The sequence below is a fragment of the Lepus europaeus genome, chromosome 21 (genome assembly GCF_033115175.1).
Source record: "Lepus europaeus isolate LE1 chromosome 21, mLepTim1.pri, whole genome shotgun sequence".
In the NCBI taxonomy this organism is placed as follows: domain Eukaryota; kingdom Metazoa; phylum Chordata; class Mammalia; order Lagomorpha; family Leporidae; genus Lepus; species Lepus europaeus.
The window spans coordinates 57574949-57591114 of NC_084847.1; the positions used below are offsets into that span (position 1 = coordinate 57574949).

A 16166-nucleotide genomic window follows, 5' to 3' on the forward strand; every position below is an offset into this window, starting at 1 on the left:
TGAGGGCACTGTCCCCGTTATCCACGCTGGCCTCCTGGACCACAGAGAAGCCTGTGCTTAGGAGGTGGCCCGTGGTAGGCTTCAGGACAGTCCCTGATGACATCTGGCCATGCTGGAAGGACCACCAGGTGCTTGCGCCAGTAAAATCTACCCAACAGAGTAGAGGCGGCTCAGTGACCGAGTCTGATCACAGTCCAATGGCTCAATGATACTCCAGTGAAAACTCTCCACGGTGACGCTCACCTGGTACCACGGCTGGTAGTCAGTCGTGCACTGATTGGCTAGAGCAAGGGGAACCTTCGGGTTTGAAGCCTTCCATCTCTTTCCTTATGGGTCCTCCCGTTTCTCCACTCCTGATATTTACCGTTTGTAATACAACTATAAACATAAGGATAGCACATTCCTGAGTTCTGCATAGAAAATCTGAACCTAGAGGTAGAGTCAGAAGCCATCAATTTTAGCCAGTTGGTCAGAAGTGTGGGGAGACCAGAAGGCCTGGAGCCTGCGGCTGGTGTCTGAAGTGAGGCCAGTCTCCTTAAGACTGGTTAACGTGTGGGAGTTGTAGCTTTACTTCATTCCAGGAAATTTGTATCAGAATTGCCTTGAAAGACTTCACTCTCGTGGAAGGTGACCTCAGAGGACTGTCAGGGCACAGCAGGGCTCGTGCTGTGGTACAGTGGGCTAAGCTAACGTCTGCAGGGCCAGCATCCCATAAGGGCACCTGTACAAGGCCTGGCTACTGCACTTCTGATCCAGCTCCCTGCTAATGCACCTGGAGAAGCAGTGGAAGATGGCCCAAGTGCGTGGGCTGCTGCCACCCACGTGGGAGACCTGGATGGACGTCCTGGCCTCGGCCTGGCCTAGTACTGGCAGCTGTGGTCATCTGGGGGTGAACCAGCAGATGGAAGATACCTATCTTTCCCTCTATGACTCTGCCTTTCAAATAGATAAAATAAATCTTTAAAAAAGAAAAAGGAAAGATGATGATCATCAGGGCTGGTGGCGCCCCACATCCTTTTCAACTTGTGGACACTGTTAATGTCTTTTCCAGGTTAAAAGAGACATGCATGCAGCCCCCGGGGCCACAGATGCAGGGGCAGTGTACACACTAACACCCCACAAGACGCAAAGGGACCCCAGCAGATCCTAAGTGGCATTTTGCAACAAGATAGGAAGCCATTCCTATTCTGTATTTCAGAGGGGTTTCCCCTGGGATTAATAATGAATTACAGATTGCTTTTCCCACCCAAACTAGTATTTTTTTCCTCCCTTTAAAAAATCTTTTTTAAAGAAAAAAATCGACATACTAAAATTATACATAATTATAGGGCATCATGTAATTTTTTTTAAACAGGCAGAGTTAGACAGTGAGAGGGACAGAGACAGAGAGAAAGGTCTTCCTTCCATTGGTTCATCCCCCAAAATGGCCACCACAGCCGGCGAACTGTGCCGATCCGAAGCCAGGAGCTTGGCATTTACCCCTGATCTCCCATGCGGGTGCAGGGCCCAAGCACTTGGGCCATCCTCCACTGCCTTCCTGGGCCACAGCAGAGAGCTGGACTGGAAGAGGAGCAACCGGGACAGAACTGGCACCCCAATCAGGACTAGAACCCAGGGTGCTGGCGCCACAGGTGGAGGATTAGCCTAGTGAGCCGTGGCGCCGGCCCTCATGTAATGTTTTGATACATATATATATATATTATGTATTTTCCAATCAGGGTAAATAGATGTTTCTGCTAACATTATCTATAGTAACTCTACCGTACAATAGAATCCCAGAACTCCTTGCGCCTATCTAGCTATAATCTAGTACTCGTTAATCAACCTGTCCACATCCCTCCCATCTCCCTTCCTTCCTCAGCCTCTGGTAGCCATCATTATACTTTTAGCTTCTATGAGAACAACTCTTTGTTTTTGAAGTGTATGATACATTATTTATTAACTGTGGCCATCACATTCAACAATAGATTTCTTGAACTTACTCCTCCTAACTGAAATTTTGTATCCGTTGACCACCATTTCCCCAGTCACCCTCCCCAGCCCACGTATATGAAGAGGTGCTCAACATTACTCATGCTCAGGGAAATGAGAACTAAAGGCAGGATGAGATGAAACCACAGACCCACTAGCTAGCACGTCTGACATCACCATGAGATACGTGTCAGTAAGGCTGACGAGAATGGTTGGTGGTGTAAACTGGTAAAGCTTCTAGGAAACACAGAATTACACATATTACCAAAATATCACCAAATATCACCAAATATATGATCTGGCGATTCCACTTCTGGGTATACATCCAGAGGAGCTGCAATCAGTATCTTGTGTTCACATTTTCACAACGGCCAAAATACGAAGTCCATCCGAGGGCCCAGCACCAGATGCATGGGTAAAGAACATGCAGTCTATCTACACTGGGACGCTACTCAGCCTTTTAAAAGAAGGTAGTCCTGGAGTTGGCACTGTGGCAGAGTGAGCCAGGCCATCACCTGCAGCGCCAGCATCCCCTATAGATGCGTGTTAGAGTCCTGGCTGCTCTAATTACCACCCAGCTCCCTGCTAATGTGCTTGGGAAAGCAGCAGAGGATGGCTCAAGTCTTTGGACCCCTGCACCTATGTGGGAGACGTGGAAGAAGCTCCTGGTTTCCGGCTTCGGCCTGGCCTAGCCCTGGTCGCTGCAGCCATTTGGAGAATGAACCAATGATAGAAGACCTCTCTCTCTCTCCTTCTCTCTGTAACTCTGCCTTTCAAATAAACACAAATAAACATTAGAAAAAAGAGAGAGAGAGAAGGCAACCCTGTCATTGGTGAAAACATGGATGAATCCGCAGGACATTATTTTAAGTGAAATAAACTGGTCACAGAAAGACAAACACTTCATGATCTCACAGGTGGAAACCGAGAAAAGTCAAATCCATAGAAGCCAAGAGCAGAATGCTGCCAAAGCAGTGCTTGTATCTGCCCGTCCTTCCTGCAGTCGAGGGAGCCGCGGACACGGCAGTGTCACAGCTGAGCGGCGCTGTGGTGCTCTGCACCTGTGGTCCAGCCACAGCGCTCACCCAGAGGACACCACTGCAGCACACCCTTGACCACACGTAGCTCGCAACGTCCTTGGACCTGCTCACTGAACCTGCCCGGCTGGTTTCTCTTGTCCCTTCTACCAGGTCAGAAGCTAAAATTAGGCACACTAAACAGAAAAATGGTAGCCAAAATCCTGAGGTGAAAAAAATTTTTTTTAAAAAATTAAAGACTTAAGAACTTTAAAGAAGTGATCCTGAGACACATTGTGTAGGAATGGAGCCCTGACAGCCCAGGGGTGTTTGTGATGACAGAAGTAGTGGGTCGCTGCCCAGCACTGGCCAGCAATGTCTATTTAGTGGCTCCTAGCCACACCCAATGTGAGGGCCCAGCGCACAACAAATCCCAGGACTCATAACTGCAAGGGAATGTAGAGTCTCCCTAGTTCTGGCCTCTGTCCCGTAAAAAAGCCCCTCCATGCTGTCTCTTATGTTGCACATCATGGATTCAGTGAGGCAAAGAACTTTTTAACTTAATATGTGTGTTAGAAATAAAGACTATTTCTGGCCAGTGCCGCAGCTCAATAGGCTAATCCTCCACCTGCGGCGCCGGCACACCAGGTTCTAGTCCTGGTCGGGGTGCCGGATTCTGTCCCGGTTGCCCCTCTTCCAGGCCAGCTCTCTGCTGTGGCCCGGGAAGGCAGTGGAGGATGGCCCCAGTGCTTGGGCCCTGCACCTGCATGGGAGACCAGGAGAAGCACCTGGCTCCTGGCTTCGGATCAGCATGGTGTGCCGGCTGCGGCAGCCATTGGAGGGTGAACCAATGGCAAAAAGGAAGACCTTTCTCTCTGTCTCTCTCGTTGTCCACTCTGCCTGTCAAAAAAAAAAAAAAAAAAGAAAGAAAGAAAAAAAAGAAATACAAACTATTTCTTAAAATATGTTTTGATTATCTTGAAAATTAAACTTTGTGAAGCTCTGGACCAACGCACTGCTAATGGCTGGATGAGGCTTTAACATATTTGAATCCATTTAGGAAAATCTGATCCAGCAGGCATAGCTTGCATCGGGAGCTTCCCTGCCAGCTTTGCGTGGAGATAAATGACCAGCCCCGTGATTCACAGGCAGTGACACGCAGACCGGTGACAAATGAGAGAGCTCCAAGAACAATGGCAATGAAGCTCTGTGCTGAGTCACTTTGTGATTTAACGGGATGGGGGTGGGTAGGAGAGCACACTGGGCAAATGACACCCCACAACATCCAAGTTAGAGATGGCATCAGAAACAAAAACGTGGACTGTCAGTTAGGAGGAGATTAGCGAGGTGTGTGAGAGAAAAACAGTTCTGGAAAAGAATCAAGAAGGAGCGACTGGTGAAACTGTGGCTGGTGGGGCTGCTCTGATAGAAGAGGATCAGATACGTCTTCTTCCTTTAGAGAAAGTGTTGCCCCTAGGCCGGCGCCGTGGCTTAACAGGCTAATCCTCTGCCTTGCGGGGCCGGCACACCGGGTTCTAGTCCCGGTCAGGGTGCCGGATTCTGTCCCGGTTGCCCCTCTTCCAGGCCAGCTCTCTGCTATGGCCCGGGAGTGCAGTGGAGGATGGCCCAAGTGCTTGGGCCCTGCACCCCATGGGAGACCAGGAGAAGCACCTGGCTCCTGGCTTCGGATCAGCGCGATGCGCCGGCCTCAGCGGCCATTGGAGGGTGAACCAATGGCAAAAAGGAAGACCTTTCTCTCTCTCTCTCACTGTCCACTCTGCCTGTCCAAAAAAAAAAAAAAAAAGAAAGTGTTGCCCCTTTAATGCACAAATGATGACTTGGTCAAAACCAGCTCCTGCGACTTCACTCAGAGGAGCGGTATTAAATTGCTCACTCCTTATTACGGCTTTGTCAGAAGTCGTCTTATTGAAAGAAACCTCTCCCACCGCCTTAGGGTCTGTGTCTTCATGTCAGCAGCAAATGAGGTTTTCTCTGTTACTCTGGGCTCTTAAGAATGGTTTCGGAATTCAGGAGGAGGCATATAATGCTAATTGGGTCTTTAAAAGATTTAACAATTAATCAATGAAGCCTCAGGAGCCTGGTCCCCGTGGCGTGCTCAGTACAAGGTGCTGCTGGGGGACAGGCTTCTTGCCCTGATGGCCGCATGGCCAAAGCAAGGGCTGAGTAACCTCCCTGGATGGTCTCTGCCGTGAACCTGCTGGGTGCATTCCAGAGCTATCCAGGGGTGGGGGGCTTCTGTCCTCGGGGACTGGACTGTGGCATAAATGAGATCTCCCCAGTAGTGCAAAACACACCCTCCCGTTCTAACCCAGGAAGTGAAATGTAGCTTGCACACTTATCAGGCACCTACCATCCACCTGGCGCTGTCCCAGGCATCGAGGGCTCCACCGTCTGTGCGTCGGAAAGTCGTGAGAACGCAGCCAAAAGTATAGCAGGGTCTCAGGGAGACAAAGCCTGCACCCTGGAGGCTGGGTTGCTGCTGCTGAGGGAGGAGTGGCTTCCTTTTCCAGACAGGAGGAGGAACATGACAGCACCCTCTGCAGTGTTCCTCCTCTACCAGGTGCCCTGCCTGGATGTTAGGCACACGGGTTCATTCAACACACACCACTAGCCCTTCAAGGCAGATGGCCTCATGTTGAGTTGACCAGCTGAACAAATACAGCTGGGAAGGGATGTGCCTTGCCCCATGTCCCACGGTTGGGGTGGGCTGGCAGCAGTTCCCACCAGCCTTGCCCCACCCCTCCGAGAAGGCTGGAGCACACAGGGGCAAAAGGACCCTAGACTGCACCATGGGCAGCCCGTTTCCCAAGCTCACTTGGAAGGCTCCCAGTGTCTGTATTTAACAAAGCAGCGTTTAACTGAAGTGGACAGGAAAGGAGAAGCAGGCTCTCGGGCTCGGTGAAGGGCACTGATGGTCACAAGTGCCTCCCAGTGCCTTCTGCAGTGAGCGGTTTTCCTTGGCGTGTGTGATTTGAGTAAATCATGGAAATGCTATTGAGCTTGGCCTGAGAGTTCTCTGGGAAACAGAATGCCCTGCAGTCAGGCGTTGCTGCTACTCCTGCCAACACTACTGCCTGTGCTGGTGCTGCACAGCCTCACGACCTGCCTGCGTCTAACGACGAACAACAGCGTCACCAACTCATTCAGGCTCGCCAGGCACAGCGCTCACTGCACCAACGATTCTCAATGAGCAGTCGCCTCCCAAATCAGTTCCGTAGCCAGCTGTACCCAAACTGGTCTGAGTCACAAATCTACAAACATTTCTTTGTTTAGAGAAGAGGTAGTCTATTATATTATACATACAGCAACACTGGCTGAAAAATGTATTTTACTTAAAGGAAATCAAATAAGCGAATAGTAGGGGAGATATGTAAATCAGCAGAACATAAAAGCTGTGCAGAATGAAAAGTGTGTGCTCTACTGGAAGAACTCAGTTTGGCTTCTGCTGACAGAGTCTTTATGAACTGCTAACATTTATTTATTTGAGAGCAACGACGGATGATCTAAAAGTTCTCAAAGGTAGTTTGTGTGAACTGCACAGTGGGTCGTATGAATTCACTGGTTATGACCTCCAATGTTAGCAAAATGAGAAAGAAAACACAAAAGTGTGACCCGAGACAGGAAATGGAGGAAGCAGGCCCAAAGCAGAGCTGGTCAAAGGCTTCTGACAGAGCGACCTGAGCCAGCGCGTTCACTCATGGGCTGAAAGCCAAGGACCCGTGAGCATCAAAGACGAGGCGGGGGATGGGGGAAGCTGGCCAGCGTTGTGTAGCGTATACACACAGTACACGCGAACTCATTTGTGCACTCAACCAACCAACATCCATACATTTACTGAGTGCCTACTGTGTTCCAAACACTGTGAGGCACTCAGAATGCGTATCTGTGTTGTCCCGGTACTGCTATGCTAGGAGGGGAAGGAACGACATAGCCTCTATCCTGAGTGAGCAGTGCCTACGGGAGGAGGCACCAGGCGCTAGGAAGAGCCATGGAAGGACCCTGGTGTCCGAATCCCAAAGGGTGGAGCTGAGCCACAGGGGAAGCGGATGGCCGTGGCTCAGTGGAGGAGACACCCAGAGAAGCACAGGGAGGAAGGCAGAGGTGGGGAGACCCTTGGCCCTGCCAAACACTGCCAGAGCCGAGAGCTTCTTTGGCAGTTGTCGGCTATAGCCAAGGACCCCCCGATCCTCTAGGGTCACTGGGCTCCTTGACAAGTAGGCTGACCTTTGCTCCCTCCAGGTCATCCTGGAGAAAGGCAGGCTGGGAGGTGGGATGGGATTTTTTTCCAGTCACACAGATAGGGGCCAGAGGAAGGCCACGTGCCTGTTCATTCATTCACGCGAGCATGCCACAGATCCAGAGGGCCACATGCTTAGCAGGCATTGCTGTCATTTACTGGGGATTCAAAGACAAATCAGACCCAGCCCTGTATTCAGAGTGTTCAAACTTGTTTTTAGGGAATGATTTCTGTATAGCGAATCCTTCCTGGACAGAGGTGGGCAGGGGCAGTGAGGACCCCCTCCCCCAGAACTGCCTTTTCTGTACTAACCAGCAGGTGGAAGGTCAGCAAGGCCGGGAGGCAGTGCGACTGGAGCTGCCACCTCCTCACAAGCGAGCTGCCCCGGTTCCTCATGTCCGGGTTTGGTTTTGTATTCGCGTGCTCAGGAATATCTGGGTGTCCACAATTTTTTAAAAGCCAATAAATCTATGTTGGAAAACTGGAATTAGTCAGCAATGCAGTTTCCTGCTCGGTGAATAGAGGGGGAGCTGGAGAGCACGGAGCGAGAGGAGGTGGTGGTTCCCAGACAGACTCCCTGGGGCCCGGAAGCTCTGGATTGGAAGTAACAGGCTGCTGCTTGCTGTTTGCTGGCTCTCCAAAGACTTAATGGAAAGCAACCATGCACCCATCAGAGGCAGCTGGAACCAACCTCAACGTGGAGTCCAGTTGGCCTTCCTGACAAAGGCCTGGCCTCCGCGGGCTGACCCTGACGTTTTTCACTGAGCGGAAGCTCTGGTGGGCACCACATGGGAAAGTGAACTTATCAGTACTTAAATGTGACATGGTAAGCGGAGTTTCTCTCAACCTGGCGTCCCTGGGAAACAGGACAGAGGGGCTTAATAAGGTGGAAAATGAGTCATCAAACCATCTATGTCAAGGATGAAGTATTCTAATTTTGAAGTTATAAAAAACTCCACAAACCCTGTCAATGTACCTGGCTACGCAGCACAACGCGCTGACCTCTGATCTCTGACTTGGGACACAAGGTGGGCATCGTGCACGTTAAGGGACAGGTGCCTGTGAGCGCGCTGGCTGAGTGTGGTAGTGCAGATGGTCGGGAGCTGCCTAACGCCAGACGGCGCAGTACTCACATCACTTCCAGCCGTGCCACTCTGGAGTCGTTCCCTCCTTCGGACAGGATTTCACAGGTGTAGTCTCCAATGTCGCCTGACCACGTCTGGCTAATGAGGAGGGACCCATCCTTCTCCACCACAATTCTAGAATTGCTGGATGGGGTGATGACCGTGTTGTCCTTCTTCCACACGTAGCTGCAGGTCGAGCAAAGAGTCTTGAGTTACAGACCCCACAGGGGTGGGATCACTGGTAGAAAAAAAGCAACTGTTGACCCTGTAAGAACACTAAAAACCATGGTGAATTCTGTGATACGTGAATCCCACTTAAGAAAAATGGGAAGAAAAGCAACCAGATACCGCGGTTATAATACAAAAGTTAAAATACTAAAGTTAAAAACGGGACAATGAAGAGGACTGGGACTCCTGTCCGATCTTGGGTCTCAGGGGTGGGAGTCCATGAAGACCCCTGTGTTGCACAACATTCCTGCTCCAGGACTGTTCCTGGCAGACACAAGTGATACCTGGATGAGATGCGACACAGTCCCTAGAGTGGAGTTGAGACAAACACATCCTACCCCACAAATACGTTCTCTTAAAATCCAACTATTCTGGCAGAGGGTCCCTAAAACTGTATTCTCTCTCCTTTACTCTTTGCGTGACCATTTTAGCACGTTTGTCTTTTCAAACAGAGAATCAATTAAGAGGCTGCCAGTCCTTTGATGGATGTGGGCAGGGCCACTGCTCACTGTGGGTTGAGATGAAAGTGCTGTTTTTCTTTTTCAAATTAATTTGATCAGATTTTTAAAATGTATCCAGTTCTTTGAAGCTTTCATATTCACAGAACACAGACATTTATAAACTACTTATCTGAAATTACCCTGAGACAGAGCTGAGCAGACTCCACAAGAATCTAATACAAGAGAAAGATCGTCACGTCGGGCCTAGCGCTCCTTGTGGGCAGAGAGCTCCTGTACTGAGGGGTGCCCAAGGGTCAGAGCCCAGGTCCTTCTAGGAAGGGGCTCCCACTCACCCACAGGTGAAAGCTACAAGGAAACCACCATGATTCAAAGGCATTTTGAGCTCTCAGAGTAGCAGGAAACTATACTGATCAGCGCTCCATTCTTGGCGATCCTACGCCAAACCACTTAGAAAGGCACGGCCACTAGCCCCGAGACAACCTCCAAGGGTTCCTCGGAAATCTTTAACTTCCAATTTTTGCCTGGTTTGTTTTGCATTCAGCATTCTCTTAACTAAAACCACCTTGGTTTGTGAACTGTGAGGAAGTTCAGAGAGCCAGGCACAGGCATGGAGGCTCATGATTGGTCAAACATCGCCCGAGAAGACAGAGAGATGGGCTTCTCTGAATCTGGTTAGCAACATAGGTGCCAACAGCCCCTCCTCGGCTTGGAGGGAAACGTCCCGGACAGCAGGAAGGCATCTCGATCCTGTCCACTGTGCAAACAGCACTCCCAGAGCTTATGCCAGAGGGAAAATCTTGTGCTCTATTTTTGACGCTGAATCCAGAAATTAAAAACTGTTCTGAAAGTGGCTGCTCTTCACGGGAAAAAGCTCACCACACAGAGGCGCCCGTCTGTGACCACACATTTACCCGGAGGGTCATGGTTTCCATCCTTCCCTTCCCTGGTGTGAATTCAAACAAGGATGTCAGAGTTCCTTTAAAGAATCTTCAGGTCACCCAGGTGCTTTGGTTACCTACTTCCCCCTCGGTGGGTTAGGCACCTGTGCTGTCTTTCCTCTCTGTTCAGGCCTCCCTCGCTCCCCATTTCACAATGAAACCATCCTGGGAGCAGAGAAAGCCCCTCTCGCGTCCGGCACGGCCCCGTGTAAACACTGCTGAAATCCTATTCGATCCCTCTGGATTTTTCTCTCATTAAGTATCAGCCTCTGACAAGTACGTTTTACAGATAGTGTATTAACCTTGGCAGAAAAATCATGAAAAGCTGTATTGAAGTCATGAAGTGGAACATGGCTCCCTGTAAATAATACATAAGGCTGGAGTGGAAAATGGGATTTGTGTGATTAATGATGGCGCCCGCGACTGTGTGGTGCTGTAATCAGGGATTTGCAGCCAAAATCAAAGTTCCTAAAATTCTTCCTTCTCATCTCAACTTCACTTCACAGGCTCACAGAATATTAATAAGCCCCAAAGTATCGGAACTGAGCTGACCGGAGAGAAACGCGGGGGTCGTGAGTGGCTCCGCAGCGCAGCGTGGCTGTGGTCCCCTTAATCACCACACGGTCCTCAGGGGGGTGGACGATGGACGTCCGATCTGGAAACACACAAGGCATGACTTAGATGGAATTACACGTTTAATAGTTTCCACCCTCAGGGCAATAATGAATTAGTCATCTGACTTCAAAACCTCTAAGTTTTCTCTGGGCAAAACGAGTGAAGGCGCTCAGAAGTGCTACGTAACCGAAAATCAGACTTTCCACGCTGCAGTGACGCCCGCCACCCCACCCACCCCCCAAAGCCACACCGGCCCTCAAACACTCTGCAGGACAATGGGAAGGGAGGGTCAGGTGCGAGTTCTACTTTCCAGGTTAAAAATCTAGATTCTTTCCCAAGACAATCATCGCTCCAGCCGCCTCTCACGTCCACACAACCGCTACTTGGCAAGGTGCGTTCATTTGTTGTGTTTTATTTAATCCTCACAATCCCGTGATGGCTGCAGTATCTCTGCCCCAGTATTCAGCCATGCAAACAGATGCTCAGAAATAAAGGGACGTGTCCAACACCACACGGCTAGCATCGGATCGGTGCTAACGGCAGCTTGGACCGCTCCATCAGCTGCCACCAGGAGTGCCAAGGCCCAGTGTGACTGCCTGCCAGCCACGAGTTAAGAAAAATGTCTGGGCCGGCGCCGCGGCTCACTAGGCTAATCCTCCGCCTTGCGGCGCCGGCACACCGGGTTCTAGTCCCGGTCAGGGCACCGATCCTGTCCCGGTTGCTCCTCTTCCAGGCCAGCTCTCTGCTGTGGCCAGGGAGTGCAGTGGAAGGATGGCCCAAGTCCTTGGGTCCTGCACCCCATGGGAGACCAGGAGAAGCACCTGGCTCCTGCCATTGGAACAGCGCGGTGCGCCGGCCGCAGCGCGCTACCGCGGCGGCCATTGGAGGGTGAACCAACGGCAAAAGGAAGACCTTTCTCTCTGTCTCTCTCTCTCTGTCCACTCTGCCTGTCCAAAAAAAAAAATAAAAAAATAAAAAATAAAAATAAAAATAAAAAAAAAAGAAAAATGTCTGAGTCTCAGTTACTTTGTGGTGAAAGGTGGCGCCTACATCGCCAGCCGTGACACAGGTCCAGTGAGGAGCAGTAGGGGAGATGCTTATCGGCCATCAGGACGCTCTGCTGGTCACACTGGTGTCCTGATTCTGAATCTTAGTGGACACGCGACACCCCTTGGTGAGTGCTCTATGCCTCAGAGAATCAGACATCACTTTTTTGACAAGACTTCACATTTTTAGGGATGCATGATGAATTAAAAGTAGTTTGCTACTCAACTGTACCAAACGGAACAAAACGTTGTTGGTGTTTGACAAGATTGTGAGGCTCTATTCTGTTCAAACTTGGGTATTTTTAGAATCACCTAATAAGTTAGAAAGGGTCATTTATCAGAGCAGACACCAACCATATGATAAAAATGCTAAATAAATAAGAAATAAAGCAAATGATTTAGTTCTTCTCTAAGGATTCCTTTTTAACAAATTATTAGTAAGTTAAAATTTGTCATCTCGGCAGCTCTATGAAAATTTGTTAGCATTGTCTTTTAACTGTTTTGAACCTTTTTAATAACTTTTAATAATATAGATTTGAATGAAGAAAAAGTATCACTGAAATTAACAAAAAAAAAAAAAAGTGGAGTGGGTATTTGGTACTCCAATCCTTATGTTCCTGGAAACAATTTATTTTGTATTTCAGAAACCCGTATTCTAGACAAAATAATAATGGCAAAAGCTGAGAAAAATAAGGATTTTTTTCTTTCAGTTCATTCCTAATATATAAGAAACATCCATATTTAAGATACTAGACATGTTTTGGTTGGTCATAATGATAATATAGAAAGCACTTCTGTATTTTTATTTCTAATTCAGTTTTCATATAAAACTTCTAAAATTAACCAACACATTAATTCAATTATTTGAACTAGTTTAGTATAATATCTCTACTCTGACTTAAAAATCAATCTTTTATCTCTCCTGAAATGTCCCCATTAAATCTTTGAATACATTTTCTAATTATGCTTTTAGAAGCTGAAAAATTAATTACTCAACAGATTTCTATAAATTAGTTGTAAGAATAATCATTCTGCTTTGATTAAATGATAAAGTCCAAGGGCATATTGACATCCCCTGTGCGCGCATGACACAGTGATTACAGCATGATTAACAGGAGGTTCACGCGGGCTGGGGGCCTTACTCCACACGGTGAGCGCCGCACACGCATCCAACGACCCCTCTGTGTTGGCGGCATAGCAGGTGTAGTTGCCAGCATCGTGGATGAAGACAGGGGCTATCTGCAGGCCCCCAGACTCGAGCAGCATGAACCTGGGGATTCGGACGGAGCCACTGGCCAAAATGCGGTTTCCTAAGAAGAGCAGAGGAAGCAGGACTGTTAGAGTCACACCCTTGAAAGAAAAGAAGGCAGTGGCTAGAACGGCCACCACGAAAACAGTTTAATAACCAGAATAAAGTAAAAAAAAAAAATGCACAAAAATAAACAAATCAGTTTCCTTTTGCATTATTTAGGATACTGAAGACTAAGAGCATCTTAATTGCTCAATAATGAGAGATTTGGTTGACTAAATTGTGGTCCACATTTGGGGTTATTATCTTCGGATGACTGGCTCTCAGGTTTCTTTATATTCATGTGCATATGAAAGTTTTCTATATAAAGCTACTGCTATGGTCAAATCAGAAGAGGATATAACATAAAAGCCTACCCCTCTTACTCACCAGAGTTCCCCAATCCTTGCTACAGACTATGTTTGAGCACAGGAACCACACCTTTGAGACTTGAGGGGGTATCACACGGTTTGCTGGGAGCATGGGACAGACAGGACTTCTGGACTTTGCTAATGTAGGTGGATCCACACCAGTGGGCACAGATCCATGATGGACGGGCTCTGTGCACTGTTCACTTAAGGGCATGAGTGACTGGTTTGCCGAAGGGGCTGTGGAACCACAGAGCAGCCTGTGCTGTGGCACTACTCTTCCTGGGATTGATACCATAGCTGGAGTTAAGCTTCACGTACTGAAGCAGGGAGGTTGGAAAAGAGTGCTGTGCTACGAGAATCTTTCTTCCTTTTAAAAATAATTAAAACGAATTTAAAAAAGAAAAAAAAAAAAAAAAGGAGGTGCAGGCCTTTGGCACAGCAGCCAAGCCTCTTCTTGGGACCCCTGCATTCCGTACTGGAATGCCTTGGTCCAAGTCCCATCTCTGCTTCTGATCCAGCTTCCCGCTAATGTGAACCCTGGGAGGCAGCAGGTGATGGCTAAGTAGCTGGCTCCCTGCCACTCACATGGGAGACCCAGTTTGAGTTCCAGGATCCTGGCCTGGGCCTGGCCTGGCCCCAGCCGTTGCAGGCAGCTGTGGAGTGAACCACTGGATGGAAGATCTCCTGTGTTCACTGCCCTCCAAATAAAACGAAAATAAGCCATATTTTAATGAACGGACACAATTCTTCATTTGAATACTGTAAGGAAGGACTGACTCCTTGCTTTCACAAATGGGAAAGTCCTACCAGAGGTACTTCAAGCCCAGTCCTTAGTACTTTGAGGAGCCCCAGGAGGCCAGAGGATTCCACAAAGGTTTGAATTAGAAGACAGTGACACTTGCACAATTATTATTTTCCTTTTTTTTTTTTAAAACTACTGGCTTTTCTAGAAGGCTGGGGTCTTGTCTGTCCCATTCACCCTGTGCCCCAACATCTAGCACCGCAGACATCCAATAAATCTTTATTGAGTGAACAAATGAGCGAGAGTCAGGATAATAAAACCCAACCACTGGCCGACCCGTTTGTTTTCTGCTCTGGCCACAGCAGTGGACGGGGCGCTCCTTACCCCTCTTCCACGTGATGGCGGGTTTGGGGGCCCCAGACACCTCACACCGCAGAATCGCTGTCATGCCGTCGGTGACGGTGGTGTCCACTGGACGCTGGGTGAACGCAGGAGCAATATCTGGGGAGAGGAGTTAGACGGTGAAATGTTCATCCTGTCAGCCCCTGGAGACACTCACATCAGCTGTGTGTGCGGCAGGGTCCATGCGAGTCTTAGGGGGCCCATTGCGGGGATAATGGCAGCAACAAGGGCCACCCTTCCAGGGGCGACTGTAACCGCCTGCTATTCGTCTCCTGGGAATGACTGCAAGAAAAAATATTCTTGTAACGTAATGGTGGGAAAGGTCAGGCCAAGGAAGAACAGTTTAGGTGAATGTGTTGGAGAGAGGAGGGGCATTTACTTAGATAAAACCAACAAGCTGCTTTGGTTCTTTAAATTGGAAAGGGCTCATGTTTAAACACATAAAGACCCTTCCTTGGATTTGTTCTGAAATGTAAAACAGTCAGGAGTGAAGGGTCTCCGTAAAGGTCCCTTTTTGGAGAGGCATCCTGAGCCCGGGTGCTTGGATTTCTCCTTGTTCACTGGGAGCTGTGAGGGCCTCCAGCAGCATGAAGAAGGGAGTTGTTCCCATGGTGCTTGGCAACGGTGAGAGCTCACCTGACTGTGCTACTCTGATAACCATTACAATAGCAATCCCTACACAGTGCAACCAAGGAGCCCCTGTCATGAGGCCCCCAGGGGGAAAAGTGGAGACAACAGCACTGCTGGCCCCTCTTTCACACCTGGTGGGAAGGTCTTGGGACCCCCTCTGCTGCACCTGCTGAGCTCATGGACTCTCTGCCCCTCATATGCGACTACCTGAGTCCCAGGTCTTGCCTGGATGACACAGGCGTCCCTAGCTGGTCTCAGTGCTTCTTCACTTTTCTCCCCATCCAGGCTTCACCCAGCTTTGCCCAGGCAAAGCTACAATGGCTTCAGGTCCCTACCAGTTCAAAGCCTCCTCTGGTTCCCCACCACTCCCCAGCTCTTAGCTCCCACAAATCCCTCCGATCTGTCTCCTACCAGGGCCACCTTGCCCATCATTGGGCTCTGTCCTGTCCATCATCAGGCTCCCTTCACTTGCCTGCACCCAGCTGGTTCCCTCCAAGGCACCCGAGCAGTCCATCGCACGCTCTGCCACAGGCATGCGCCCACGCTTTTGTTCGAACAGCTCCTTCTTACCTTCAGTTAAGTGTCACCTCAGAGAGTGGCTCTCCGGTCGCCTACCTAAGCAGAGTCCCTGGTCACTCTCCACCTCCCCCATCTCTGCAGCCCCCCTGCCTTGTGCTTCACCCCTGCACTGTCTTCCTCCCCTGCTCGGGCCTCTGTCCTGGACACAAGGGACCCTCGCCTGTGGTCCCAAGGCCTAACCCAGGGGGCCTGACCAGAGACTCAGTAACCATTGGCCAAACAAATGGATATCCATTGGTAAACATGCATTTTCCTTTCATTAAAGACATCTTGATTTGAAAAAGAAACTCACGCTACGAAAACTGTTCACTTGTACAGCAGACGGTAGCACCGTAGTGATCACAGATGCACTGTTCACGCAGCGTCTGCTGCGGCACCAGTCTACGTGGTGCACTGTACTAACTCCCCACTTGCTGGCCACAAGAGCCCTGTCCCCTGGCAGGCGGGCAAGTCCAGGTGGAAGGAGAGTCAGTGAAACGCCCTGGGCCAGCTTATCT

The 16166-nt window shown here is 49.4% G+C and overlaps 1 protein-coding gene across 1 annotated transcript in view; it reads right to left on the minus strand.

Moving 5' to 3' along the window:
• The window catches only part of SDK1 (sidekick cell adhesion molecule 1), a 983380-nt gene that overhangs the window by 221383 nt on the left and 745831 nt on the right, over positions 1–16166 (minus strand). The window contains exons 10-13 of the mRNA XM_062180134.1: positions 14443–14559; positions 12800–12967; positions 10549–10651; positions 8379–8555 (exon numbers count right to left, since the gene is read on the minus strand). Of these exons, the coding sequence (XP_062036118.1) occupies positions 8379–8555; positions 10549–10651; positions 12800–12967; positions 14443–14559 (565 nt within the window). The remainder of the gene's footprint in view (positions 1–8378; positions 8556–10548; positions 10652–12799; positions 12968–14442; positions 14560–16166) is intronic.